This window comes from Saccopteryx bilineata, chromosome 8 (assembly GCF_036850765.1).
Source record: "Saccopteryx bilineata isolate mSacBil1 chromosome 8, mSacBil1_pri_phased_curated, whole genome shotgun sequence".
Classification (NCBI taxonomy): domain Eukaryota; kingdom Metazoa; phylum Chordata; class Mammalia; order Chiroptera; family Emballonuridae; genus Saccopteryx; species Saccopteryx bilineata.
In genome coordinates, this window is record NC_089497.1 from 41,164,928 (window position 1) to 41,178,461 (window position 13,534).

The 13,534-nt window shown below is 36.5% G+C and overlaps 1 protein-coding gene across 1 annotated transcript in view; it reads right to left on the reverse strand.

The window, feature by feature from the left end:
- The window catches only part of SLC9C1 (solute carrier family 9 member C1), a 119,848-nt gene that overhangs the window by 88,848 nt on the left and 17,466 nt on the right, over window positions 1-13,534 (reverse strand). Inside the window, exons 5-6 of the mRNA XM_066240806.1 lie at window positions 10,020-10,145; window positions 1,809-1,970 (exon numbers count right to left, since the gene is read on the reverse strand). Of these exons, the coding sequence (XP_066096903.1) occupies window positions 1,809-1,970; window positions 10,020-10,145 (288 nt within the window). The remainder of the gene's footprint in view (window positions 1-1,808; window positions 1,971-10,019; window positions 10,146-13,534) is intronic.

Genomic DNA, 13,534 nt, shown 5'->3' on the forward strand with positions numbered 1-13,534 from the left:
TTCTTTCTAAAATATTTATTGAGATGTTTTTACTCAATGTTTATCATTTCCTTGTGTATAACCCTTAATATTGAGTTATGTTTGCTTACTAAATGATGTTAGAGGAAATTATATTTCTTGGAATATATTTTTGTAGGAATTTAGGCATACACAATTAAAGTAATACATGATGAAGCACTTGTACTCACCATTTGCTTATTGTCTATTAATTCATTTCTTGATCCTGTAGCCTCAGTAGAGTACAATTGACTTTTAATTCACTGATTAATTAGGAAATATCAAGATCCTATGTTCTGCCCTTTTTTTCCTCAGACATAAAAATGAATCCTGTTACATTAGCACTTCTAAAGAGAAGCTTTTTTGTGTTGCAATTTATTCAAATTTTATACTTTTCAGTAAACTTTGGTAGTTTTCTATTCAGGTCCAAACTTTCTAACAAGTTTATTCTTTGATATTTTATAAATTTTTGCCAATGTAAAGAGAATCAGATTTTTATTATATTTTCCAAATAGTTACTGCTGACTTATAAGGACACTACTGATTTTTTTTTTTTGGTACACTAACTTTATATCAAACTATTAAAAAGCATTGCTGGCTTAGTTTATTGGTTCTTTTGAGATTTCTATGTAATCTAAAATGTTGTAACCATTTCTTTTAAAATGTGTATAATTTTTGTTCTTGTTTTATTATTATTATTTTCCAAATAGTTATTAGCTAGAGCTTCTAGAATTACTTTAAATCTTGGATATGAAAATAGGTAACATTATCTTATTCTTTACTAGTTATTTTTTCATATGACTTCAAATCATATGTAGATCTCTCTGAAGAGATGGGATTAACATGATTCTGCCTGACCTGTGGTGGCGCAGTGGATAAAGCGTCGACCTGGAAATGCTGAGGTTGCCTGTTCGAAACCCTGGGCTTGCCTGGTCAAGGCACATATGGGAGTTGATGCTTCCTGCTCCTCCCCCCATCTCTCTCTCTCTCTCTCTCTTTCTCTCTCTCTCTCTCCTTTCTAAAATGAATAAATAAAATAAAAATAAATTAAAAAAACAAAAAAACAAAAAAAAACACATGATTCTGGGTCGGTATCAGGAAATAGTAACAAATCTAACTATCAGTACCTGCCATATCTCCATGAAAGAAAGTAGTGGTAAATGGATTAATAATAGATTTTTCTAATATGTAACCTTAATTGATCTGTAACTTCTATTTTTGTTTTCTTTTTGATCTCAGAGTTACCAAAGAAAATATGTTTAATTTCAGGCAGTTGGAATGATTATTTCTTAAGATCCTCCTTTTGTAGTTAGTATTTAATTGCATTGTATACTAGAGCAATGTTTAGAATTTTATTGAAGTGTTCTTGTAGGATAATTTATTCTTGTAAATGGTCTGCAGGTATAAGTAAGGAATATGTATTATATTTTGAAGAGAAAAATTCTTTACATAGCTTATAAACCACACATTTAAGTTTTTACTTAACTTTGTATAGCATAATAGCTTTTTCCAATTGGTTATGAAATTATCTGAGAATGTCATGCTAAAATATCTCATTGCAATTATGATTTTTTCAAATCCTTGTCTTTAATAATTATATTTTTGTATATTTTGGCATATTGTTTTATGTTGTATAGACACTAATATTTTAAACTTTTTTGATAGATTATTTTAACAAAATATTCCATCTACATCAGTTAAGTTTTTTTAAACCAACTTTTGCCTGGTATATTTATTTTGAATTTTTATCTTTGATATCTTTATTTTGAATTTTTTTGTTATTTAATTTTAAGGATAGGCCCTTTACTTACAAATAAAAAAGATGAGGTACAGCATTGAGAAGCTAAGACTTATATGATTGCCATCATCATCAAAAACAGTAGACGCCCACAACTGATACAGTTTTGAATTTATAATTCCAGATGAGAAACTTGCTATATAATAGAACAATGTTTGCTTCATTATGGACCTTGCTGCCAGAAAGGAGAGAGAATAAAAAATAGTTAATAGAACTTAATTTTCAATGATGTTCTGAGTTAACTTTTCTTTTTCTCATGATCTTTAAAAATGGCTCATTCATATCTGTTAGGGTAGATGTAGGGCATTTTCCTATTCTTAAGTTGAAATTCTCTTTTCAAATTCTGAAAGCCATCCTTAAGTTTATAAAATTCAGTCAGGTTAGCATAAAGTTTTCTTTCAGTCCTCAATAAAAAGTATGCATTTATTTAGTGCTAGACAGTATAACAAATTTTGAAGATGCAGTAATGAACAAAAAGTAGAAAGTCTCTAAATTCATATCATTTATATTTGTGTGTGTGTGTGTGTGACAGAGACAGAGAGAGACAGAGAGAGGGACAGATAGGGACAGACAGACAGGAAGGGAGAGAGATGAGAAGCATTAATTCTTTATTGTGGCACCTTAGTTGTTCATGTTTGCTTTCTCAATATGTGCCTTGACCTGGGGGCTACAGCAGAGTGGGTGAGCCCTTGCTCAAGCCAGTGACCTTGGGCTTCAAGCTAGCAAGCTTTGGGCTCAAGCCAGTGACCATGTGGTCATGTCTATGACCCCATGCTCAAGCCAGTGACCCCAAGCTCAAGCTGGTGAGCCCACACTCAAGCTGTATGAACCCACACTTAAGCTGACAAACTCAAGGTTTTGAACCTGGGTCCTCCACGTCCTAATCCAATGCTCTATCCACTGTACCACCATCTGGCTAGGCCATATCTCTTATATTCTTGATCTAACTAACATAAAACACTGGGGAAATACAGGAAAAGGGAGGCCTGTGGGCCCCAGCTAAGTGAATCTCTCATATTGTCCTGGACTGCCAACCCATTGGTTCCCTATTGTTGGGCATTGTATATTTTTTAGTTTGTCTCTTGATAAAGAATGTTGCAGTGTATATTTCCTTACATAGTTTTTTTTACTTCTCTGATTACTTCCTTAGGAACCAGAAGTGGAGTTATGCACTAAAGCAGGGGTCCCCAAACTACAGTCCGCGGGCCACATGCAGCCCCCTGAGGCCATTTATCTGGCCCCTGCCGTACTTCCGGAAGGGACATTTCTTTCTTTGGTTGTCAGTGAGAAGAGCATAGTTCCCATTGAAATACTGGTCAGTTTGATTTAAATTTACTTGTTCTTTATTTTAAATATTGTATTTGTTCCCGTTTTGGTTTTTTACTTTAAGATATGTGCAGTGTGCACAGGGATTTGTTCATAGTTTTTTTTATAGTCGGCCCTCCAACGGCCTGAGGGACAGTGAACGGGCCCCCTGTGTAAAAAGTTTGGGGAACCCTGCACTAAAGGATAAAAAAGTTTGGGGACCCCTGCACTAAAGGATATTTGCTTCTTTGTTATTGTTCTATTTTGCCAAATTGCTTCTTACTGTCATTTTGAAACCTTTCCCTGGAAAACAGGAAGCCTAAATTTTTGATAGACTCCTTGCTGGAATAGGGTATGCCAGCGGGTGAGAAAGTTCTCCTCACCTTTATTGCATAAGGAGCAGAGGAGCAGAGTTTGAATCACAGATGAAAGTGTGCCCTGGGGAAAAGAAAGCCTGAAGGGTCAACTCCAACAGAATAGGAGGAGAGCAAGAACTAAACCATAACAAAGAATGGTCAGCAGAAAAAGCCACAGCAACCACAACAAAAAAACAAGGCTATCTTTGTAAGCAAATCATAGAACTGTGCTCAGAGGTACCAAAATGAAGGAGGAAGAACCCTTTTATGAATCCCTGTCTATAAATGTCCACTGGTAGGGAGGGCACTATTAAGAGTACTGAGGCAGTTTAGATTTCTTTTTACCTAATATCATTCTCATGGTTGAAAAGGAGCCCTAGTTTCTACATTTGCCACATAGAAAGATTTAACATCTGTGGGGATAGTGTGAACATGGGAATGCAGTTTCATGAATGGCCCTGTAGTTCACATCTGTTCTATGTATAGATTTAGCCATGTTGATAATTTTAGGAATCCAGCACATTCAAACAGAAGAGGTCAACGCTGGTGTCAGAAAGATGCAGGGAACTGGAATTAGATCATTCAGTGTGAAAACTGCTTTCTCTTTGAAAGGAAAATAGCTTTTAATTAGTAAAATGTTTGCTGAATAGATTTATTAGACCAAGAAAAGTCTTAAAGTAAATTTGTTGTTTCTTACAATGTTCTTGAACTGTTAACATTCAAGTTGGAATAAGTAAGAATTTTTAGTGCAATAACTTCTTAATTATTTCCCTCTTATAAAACATGTGTTAACTTCAAAGATAAAGCAACTTTACAAATAAGTTATAAAAATGATTTTTTTTCAAGGCAAGGTCTTCCAGGATAATTTTTTATTATTAATTTATTGTGTTTACATAGATTCTACTGTCCCTCGAATACTTCCTCTCCAACCCCGTGTTCCCCGGTACATCCTCCTTGTCCCCTTCCCCGTAACACCCTCCCTCTTTCCCTCCAAGATTTGTTTTTCTACTCTCATCCCATCCTATCACCCTATCATCCCCTTTTCCTATGTCCGCTTTTTTTCTGGACCCTTTGATCTCCCCTCTGTCTCTATTCCACTCCTCAGTTCATATTGTTCGTCGGATTCCTCAAATGAGTGAGGTCATATGATATTTTTCTTTCTCTGCCTGGTTTATTTCATTTAACATAATAGTTTCCAGGTCCATCCATGTTGTCACAAAAAGTAATATTTCCTTTTTTTTCATGGCTCCATAGTATTCCATTGTGTATATGTACCACTGCTTTTGAATCCATTTGTCCACTGTCGGACACTTGGGCTGTTTCCAGATCTTGGCTATTGTAAACAATGCTGCCATAAACATGGGGGTGCATTTCTCTTTTTGAATGGTTAATATGGTGTTCTTGAGATATATTCTAAAAGTGGCGATGGCTGGGTCAAAAGGCAGTTCCATTTTTAATTTTTTGAGGAATCTCCATACTGTTTTCCACAGTGGCTGCACCAGTTTGTATTCCCACCAGCAGTGCAGGAGGGTTTCCTTTTCTCCACATCCTCGCCAGCACTTATTTTGTGTTGTTTTGTTGATAAGCACCATTCTGACTGGTGTGAGGTGGTATCTCATTGTGGTTTTAATTTGTGTTTCGTTAATGATTAGTGATGTTGAACATTGTTTCATATGCCTATTGGCCGTCTGTAGGTCCTCTTTGGAGAAGTGTCTATTCATTTCTTTTGCCCATTTTTTTATTGGATTGTTTATCTTCCTGGTATTGAGTTTTACAAGTTCTTTGTAAATTTTGGTTACTAACACCTTATCAGACGTATTGTCAAATATGTTCTCCCATTGTGTGGTTTGCCTTTTTATTTTGTTCATATTGTCTTTAGCTGTGCAAAAGCTTTTTAGTTTGATATAGTCCCATTTGTTTATCCTGTCCTTTATTTCCCTTGTGTGTGGAGATAAATCAGCAAATATATTTCAAGAGATGTTGGAGAGTTTACTGCCTATGTTTTCCTCTAGGATGCTTATGGTTTCATGACTTACATTTAAGTCTTTTATACATTTTGAGTTTATAAAAATGATTATTATAACAATGATCATTTCACAGTTGTGTCAATAGATGACCATAAAATGTCAGTAAACTTTATTTATTTACTGATATTTCTTTCTTAAGGGAGTTTTTTTTTCAAAACTATTAAAAATTCAGAGAAAGTCTTAAATGCTATGAAAGTAAGTTCACTATTCAGTATAGCCGAACTTTTATTATTGTAGTTGCTACTATTATATTTTAATAGGGTGATTGCTTACAATTTTTACTTCTCTGAAACCTAAACAAATACAAAATTGTGTTCCATTGATTGTTATCAAAATTATGAGGCATGTTCCATGAAAACAAAGACTATTATGACTCACCAAGGTCTATAATAGGAACTATAACATAGTATATATCAATAAATAATTGTTGAACTAATGAACGAATGAACTTCCACATCAGTACCATTTTTTTAATTTCTACTTTTCTTTTTTCTTTTCTTTTTTTTCCAGTAAATATAATATTAAGAAAGTTCTCTTGATTAGACTGTGGATGTCATCTCTAATATGGATCCCTGAATTTCTGTGGTCAATATTTACTATCTTAAATGAGGTGCAGTAGAATACCGGCCCAGTTTTAAGGCTAGGCATCGATCTTTCTGATTTTTTTTTTTTTCTTTACAGGGACAGAGAGAGAGAGAGAGACAGACAGACAGACAGACAGGAACGGAGAGAGATGAGAAGCATCAATCATCAGTTTTTCCTTTGCAACACCTTAGTTGTTCATTGATTGCCCTCTCATATGTGCCTTGATCACGGGCCTTCAGCAGACCGAGTAACCCCTTGCTTGAGTCAGTGACCTTGGGTCTAAGCTGGTGAGCATTTTTTATTTTGCTCAAGCCAGATGAGCCCGCGCTCAAGCTGGCGACCTCAGGGTCTCGAACCTGGGTCCTCGGCATCCCAGTCCAATGCTTTATCATACTGCACCACCTCCTGGTCAGGCGATCTTTCTGATTATTATACAAGACTGTACTTCTTGCATTTTTCCTCCAAGGCTGGTCCTTGAGTTTTTAAGGTGCTTCGGAATAGAGATATCTCTTTCTTGATTACTTTAGTCATCTTCAGGAAGACCTTATCTGTGGAAAGTTTTATGATAAAAGGCCTGATTACCATATTGTGTCAACTTCTTTTTTTAATTGAATTTTAGAAGATGTGTGTGTTTGGTGGTTTAGCTTTCTAATACGCCACAGAGAACAGATATAAAGTATTTTAAACATTGTACCTTCCTGTGCTAAATTGGGGTTCTAGATTCACTACAGATGTTCCAAGCTGCAATGGCCTGGGTAAACTGATTGGATACAGAGCAAATTTAGAGGCAAGTATTATTTTTTAATTTATTTTTTAAATGTATTGAGCTGACATGGTTCAACAAACTATACATTTTTTCAAGTGTACAACTCAATATAGCACTATCTGCATCTCACATTATGCCCCCTACCCACCTAAAGCAAAGTCTCTTTCCATTCCTATTTCCCCTACTTTGGAATCCTCCCTTGACCTCTACCCCTTTCCCTCTATCTATTATATATATATGATTTTAGCTAATCTCTTTTCCTTCTTTGATCTCATCTCCTCATCCCTCTTCCCTCTGACAGCTGTCCGTCTGTTCCCTGTGTCCATGCCTCTGTTTCTGTTTTGTTCCTCAGCTTATTGTATTCATTAGATTCCACATATAAGTGAGATCATATGGTATTTGTCTTTCTCTGACTGGCTTATTTCGTTTGGCATAACAATCTCTAGGTCCATCCAGTGCTGTCATAAAAAGCTAAGATTTCCTTCTTTTTGTGGCTGTATAGTATTTCACTGTGTAAATGTACCACCACTCTTTTTTTATCCACTCATCCACTGATGAACATCTGGGCAGTTTCCAGATCTTGGCTATTGTAAATAATGCTGCAATAAACATGGGGGTACATATCTTCTTCTGAATTATTGTTTCGGGATTCTTAGCATATATTCCTAGAAGTGGAATAGCTGGGTCAAAAGGCTCCATTTTAATTTTTTTTTAGGAAACTACATACTATTTTCCCTAGTGGCTGCACAAGTCTTCATTCCCACCAGCAGTGCACGAGAGTTCCTTTTTCTCCACATCCTCACAGCACTTGTTGTTTACTGATTTGTTGGTGGTAGCCATTCTGGCAGGTATGAGGTGATATTTCATTGTGGTTTTAATTTGCATCCCTCTGATTATTAGTGAAATTGAGCATTTTTTCATTTGCCTATTGGCCATCTGTATGTCCTTTTTGGTGAAGTGTCCATTCAGGTACTTTGCTCATTTTTAACTTCCTAGTGTTGAGTTTTTAAGTTCTTTATAGATTTTGCTTATTAAAACCTTACCAGGTGGTGTATTGGTGACTATGTTCTACCACAGAGTGGGCTGTCTTTTCACTTTGTTGCTGGTTTCTTTTGCTGTGCAAAAGTGTTTTAGTTTAGTGTCGTCCCATTTGTTTATTTTTTTCCTTTACTTCGCCTGCCCAAAGAGATATATTGGTAAAAATATTGTGATGAGAGATATTTGAGATTCTACTGCCCATGTTTTCTTCTAAAATTTTTATGGATTTACTTTCTATACCCAAGTAATATAATTGTCCACCATCTGGACCAGCTTCCTTGAGGAAGACATAAGAGATTGATGGTCCCTTGAATAGGCCTACTTAGAAAAGAATAGTCTTATTTTTATTCTTTTTTTTTTAATGAGAGGAGGAGAGATAGTGAGACAAACTCTTGCATGTGACCTAACTGGGATCCACCCAGCAACCCCATCTGGGACTGATGCTCAAATCAGCCTAGCTATTTTTAGTACCTGAGGCTTACATGCTTGGACCAATCAGCTATCTTTAGTGCCTGGGCCAATGCTGGAACCAACTGAGCCCTGGCTGTGGGAGAAGAAAAAGAAATGGGGGAGAGGGAGAGGGAAAGAAGTAATGGTTGCTTCTCTTGTGTGCTCTGACTAGGAATTGAATCTGAACACCCACACGCCAAGCTGATACTATATCCACTGAGCCAACAGGCCAGGGCCGAAAAGGGATAGCTTTTAATTTTGAGTTTTAGACATTGATTATGAATGCGTAAGGCATAATGAGTTAGAGCAGAAGTAAACAGGATCCCTCTCTGTCCAACAATGAAGCATTCTCCAGAGGCAGAGAAAATAGAGATGGCTTAAACTTGAGTGACTGAAAAGGTATTTTGGTTTATGCTTTATTGTGAGTGGTGGAGGTAATAGAAGGATGTCACTTCAACATAATAGATTATTTGGCATCATATAGAATGTGGTCTGAAAGCACCTCCTAAATGCTTTTTTCCCCAGGGAATAAGGAAGTAGAATGAAATAATGCTGCAGAAGCCCTGAGTACACAAAGGACATCAGTGAGTGGAACAGCTATACATCAGCCATTTTCTTCAGAAGACTAATCATTGCTATTTCAAAATCAGTGCAAATGGCAACATAGTAAAAAAAAAAGTAAATAACTTCTTAGTAGTATTATGAAAATATTTGACTTTATGGACACTCTTGATGGGTCTTATGGACCCTTTCCCCTAACCCAGACACTATGCTCTAAAAACCACTATTTTAGGAGAAATGTATAGGGTTTTTGATAAAACAGAGGCACATAAGATAATTCTGAAGATGCTGGTAACAGTATATTTCTTTTCCTGAGTGATAATTACATATACATCATTTATTATATACATACATATGATAAAAGGGAAAGAACATATATGGTCAGGGCTATCTGAATGTGATAAAAGAGCTCATGGGAACCTTGCAATTTTCCTGCTTACAAGGCCCTGTAGATGGCCACATAATCCACATTTTCTTCCTGAACTGACAGCTTCTTATGTTGCCTACAGGGAGACAGTCTCAGGGGAAAGGGAAGGGAAGCTGTCTCCTCTCATCAGTAGTGAATGCACTCACTACCTGGCTTATTTTCTGAGTTCATCTTCAACACATCAACAACGTCTCCCATTCTTGTTGTCAAGTATAATGGTTCAGCTTAAGCCAGTGGAGGAATGCTGCTTTTATAAGCAATTTTGTGAAAGTCTCAACTCAGCCTCATAATAAAATAATAACTAATATTAAGTGATGAGTTCTGTAAACATATGTAGTGCTTTTTATTTTTTTAAGACTTTATTTATTCAATTTTTTCAGAGGAGAGAGAGAGAGAGAGAGAGAGAGAGAGAGAGAGAGAGAGAGAGAAGGGGAAGGAAAGGAGCAGGAAGCATCAACTCCCATATGTGGTAAGCCCAGGTAAGCCCAGGGTTTCAAACCAGCGACCTCAGTGTTCCAGGTCGACGCTTTATCCACTGTGCCACCACAGGTCAGGCACATATGTAGTGCTTTGAAAAAAGTAAATCACTATACCAATACTCATGATTATGCCTGTTAAAACAACTTGTGGTAAGATATTACAAATCAATGTTAATTTTCAGAAAATACAAAATTCTTTTAAGAAATTAGAAAAAAAAATAGGTCTTTACCGAAGGAATAGCCTATCTTTTTCAGGTCAGAGTTAGTATCCAAAATACTAGTAAACACAATAAAAGACATTACAGAGGTGATCAGACTTTCTCCAATAATTAAATTGGTGAGGCCTCTAGGAAGACCTATGGGAGAAGAAGAGAAAATATTTCAGGTGAAATAATCCTCAATAATATTAAAGAATAAAATTTTATTAGTAAGTAGAAGAATATTCTTAACTATAAATATGCATCACATGATTTTCCTACATACTTAAATAAACTTTAGTTGTGTTTGAAAACTCTTCAAAAAATTTTAATTATATATTAATTTTAAGTTAAGCCTAGACCATCATAATTAGTTACCTAATTAACTGTGCTTGATTATGGTTTATGTAATTGCAATAATAAACTAGAGCTCTCATTTTTGTTTCAAAGCAGATGAAAATATAAAATTCTTTTTTTTTAATGCAGTAATTTGTTAGCCCGACCTGTGGTGGTGCAGTGGATAAAGCATCGACCTGGAACGCTGAGGTCATCACTTCAAAAAGCCCTGGGATTGCCTTGTCAAGGCACATATGGGAGTTGATACTTCCTGCTCCTCCCTCTTTTCTCTCTCTGTCTCCCTCTCCCTTCTCTAAAATAAATAAATGAAATATTTTTTTAAAAACTCAGTGATTTGGCCTGACCAGGTGGTGGTGCAGTGGATAGAGCATCAGACTGGGATGCAGAGGACCTAGGTTCAAAACCCCAAAGTCACCAGCTTGAGTGTGGGTTCATCTGGCTTGAGTGCAGGGTCACTGGCTTGAGTGTGGGATCATAGACATGACCCCATATTTGCTGGCTTGAGCCCAAGGGTCGCTAGCTTGAATCCCAAAGTTGCTGGCTTGAGCAAGGGTTCACATGCTTTGCTGTAGCCTCCTGGTCAAGGCACATATGAGAAAGCAATCAATGAACAACTAAGGAGACTAAGGAGCCGCAACGAAGAATTGATGCTTCTCATCTCTCTCCCTTCCTGTCTGTCTGTCCCTGTCTCTGTCTCTGTCATACACAAAAAAATTTTTGAAAAAATAAAAAACAACTCAGTGATTTGGCCTATATAAATATTTACATCATGTATTTATGTCGAGATAAAAAAAAAAAGACAGGATAAAGTAAATTCATAAACCAAGGCTTTATAAAACTACCTAAGGCAATAATCCAGATACTGTCACTATAATAGATACTGTCTTAATGGTTTTAGAAATCAAGCTCCATGAATGGAGAGTACTCTGATATTACCTACTTTGATCCTAATTTTCCTTCATTTATGATAATATCCTAAGTTTAGATAACCATCGATTATAATTTTTCTCTGTTATTAAGTGTGCCTACCATGGCAAAACTATAACTTTGAGCATCTTTGAGATTTTTCCAAATTTCCATAGGGAGGAAATGTGATTGCATGGTAAAAGCGCTTCTTGTGAACCAACTACTCCATAGTTTTGATTACAACCTAACATAGTAAGTATACTGTTGGAAGGGAATAAAAGCAAGACAATATTTTCTCATGAAAGGTCAACTGATTTGATGGTTCCCTTCTTCAGCTACCCTTGCAACTATGCCCTCTGCTGCAAGACTTCACAGTTTCTCTCAGTGGAGAGATCCAGTCTGTTTCGTTAGGAAACTTGATGCAAGCAGAGGCTTGAAAAAGAATTCTGTTTCCTACCTTGGACTCCTGCCACCACCATGGCAGCATTTCTTGGTGACCATACTGGAGGAATGTAAGAAATACTTAGAAGAACATGGATACTCCTATTTTAGGACATGCTGAATCATTTAGTGTCAAGACAGCCCTTCAGTCAACTACAGATTTATTATTGAGCATAGCCAACAGCACAGCCCAGCCCATGTCATCAGAACTGCCTGACTAAAGAGAAATAATACTATACATACTTGTTATTTTAAGCCACTATGTTTTAGAGATGTTCCTTACTCAGAAAAAAAAAACAAACCCTCTTGTATAACTATTTCATTTTGTAAATGAGAACTATAACAAAATGTGAATATTTGGAGATAAATAATATACTTGGGGGCATAAGAGGAGTCAGACTATAAAATGCTTAAAACAATGTGATTGTACTCATGTACTCTATTCATAAGCCTGGGCAGATTTTCTTTACTTTTTGAGAATAATATATTTTTCTTTTTTTTTTTAAGTGAGAGGTGGGGATCTAGTGAGACAGACTCCTCCACATGCCCCAACCAGGAGCCACCTGGCAACCTCCATATGGGGCTGATGCTCAATCAAATGAGCTATTTTTAGCACCTGAGGCTGACATGCTGGGACCAACCAACCAAGCTATCCTCAGCACCTGGGCTGATGCTTGAACCAATTGAGCCACTGGCTGCAGGAGGAGGACAAGGAAAAAAGGGAGAGGGGGGTAAGAGAAGCAGATGGTCACTTCTCCTGTGTGCCCTGACTGGGAATTGAACCTGAAATGTCCATACGCCAGGCTGACTGACACTCTAGTCACTGAGCCACCAGTCAGGTGGCTCAAGAATAAAATTTAAAAGTGTAAAAATCTTGCTTTGAAAACTCAGGCAAAAATACTTAATTTTTTAAAAGCTACAAAGTGAGAAGAAATACAAAGTTCTAAAAGTAATGGCAAGAGGACAAAATTTACAAGAAAAACCTTGAAATTAACCCAAAGAAATTATTTAAATTCAACAATAACAGGCCAGGAAACCAATGGAATACTAACTAGATTACCAGATTGTAAAGTTAAGGGAGGTATGGAATGCTTTTAGGTAGCACAGAACTCCCCCAAATCTTTTGGCTAGAAAAGAGGCTGGCACAGATAGAATCCCACAGAGGTAAAGTTAGGGGATAGATGCTGGCACTTCTTTCTAAAGTTTACCTCACAATCTTAATCTCCTTCTTTTGAAGACATTGCCTTCCTTTATTCATATTATAAATACACTGATATGCCTCCCCTACTTTATTTCTACCTGCCTCAGACAGCTCTGTGTTATTTAATTGGCCATAAAATAAAAACTATGTGTGTGTGTGTGTGTGTGTGTGTGTGTGTGTGTGTGTGTGTGTCTGGATGCACACATGCATGTGTGTGCTAATAGAAAAATTCTATTTTTAAACAAATGTTCTGGTTCTCATTATTAAAAAGTGACTGGGGAAAACAAATTAGGTTATTGTTTGTCTTGAATGAGGCTCTCAGATTTTCAATGAGGTACATTGAACAGCACATTTTGAAATACTGTATAGTTAGTGAATTTATTGCTTTGTACTTTCCAGGCTTTTGGTTCAAATGGTGACATTGAACTTCAAAAGCAATTTACTTATTTATTTTTTGCAAATGGCATTATCACTTATTTATTTATTATTTTTAATTTCTGTAGTACTCCCGCATGTACCTCAACCAGTATTCACCTGGTGAGCCCAGTAGGGGGCGATGCTTTGCCCATTTGGGGCATTGCTTCATTCAGAACTCTTCTTAGTGCCTGCAATGCCCAGGGCCAACTTTGCCAATCAAGCCATA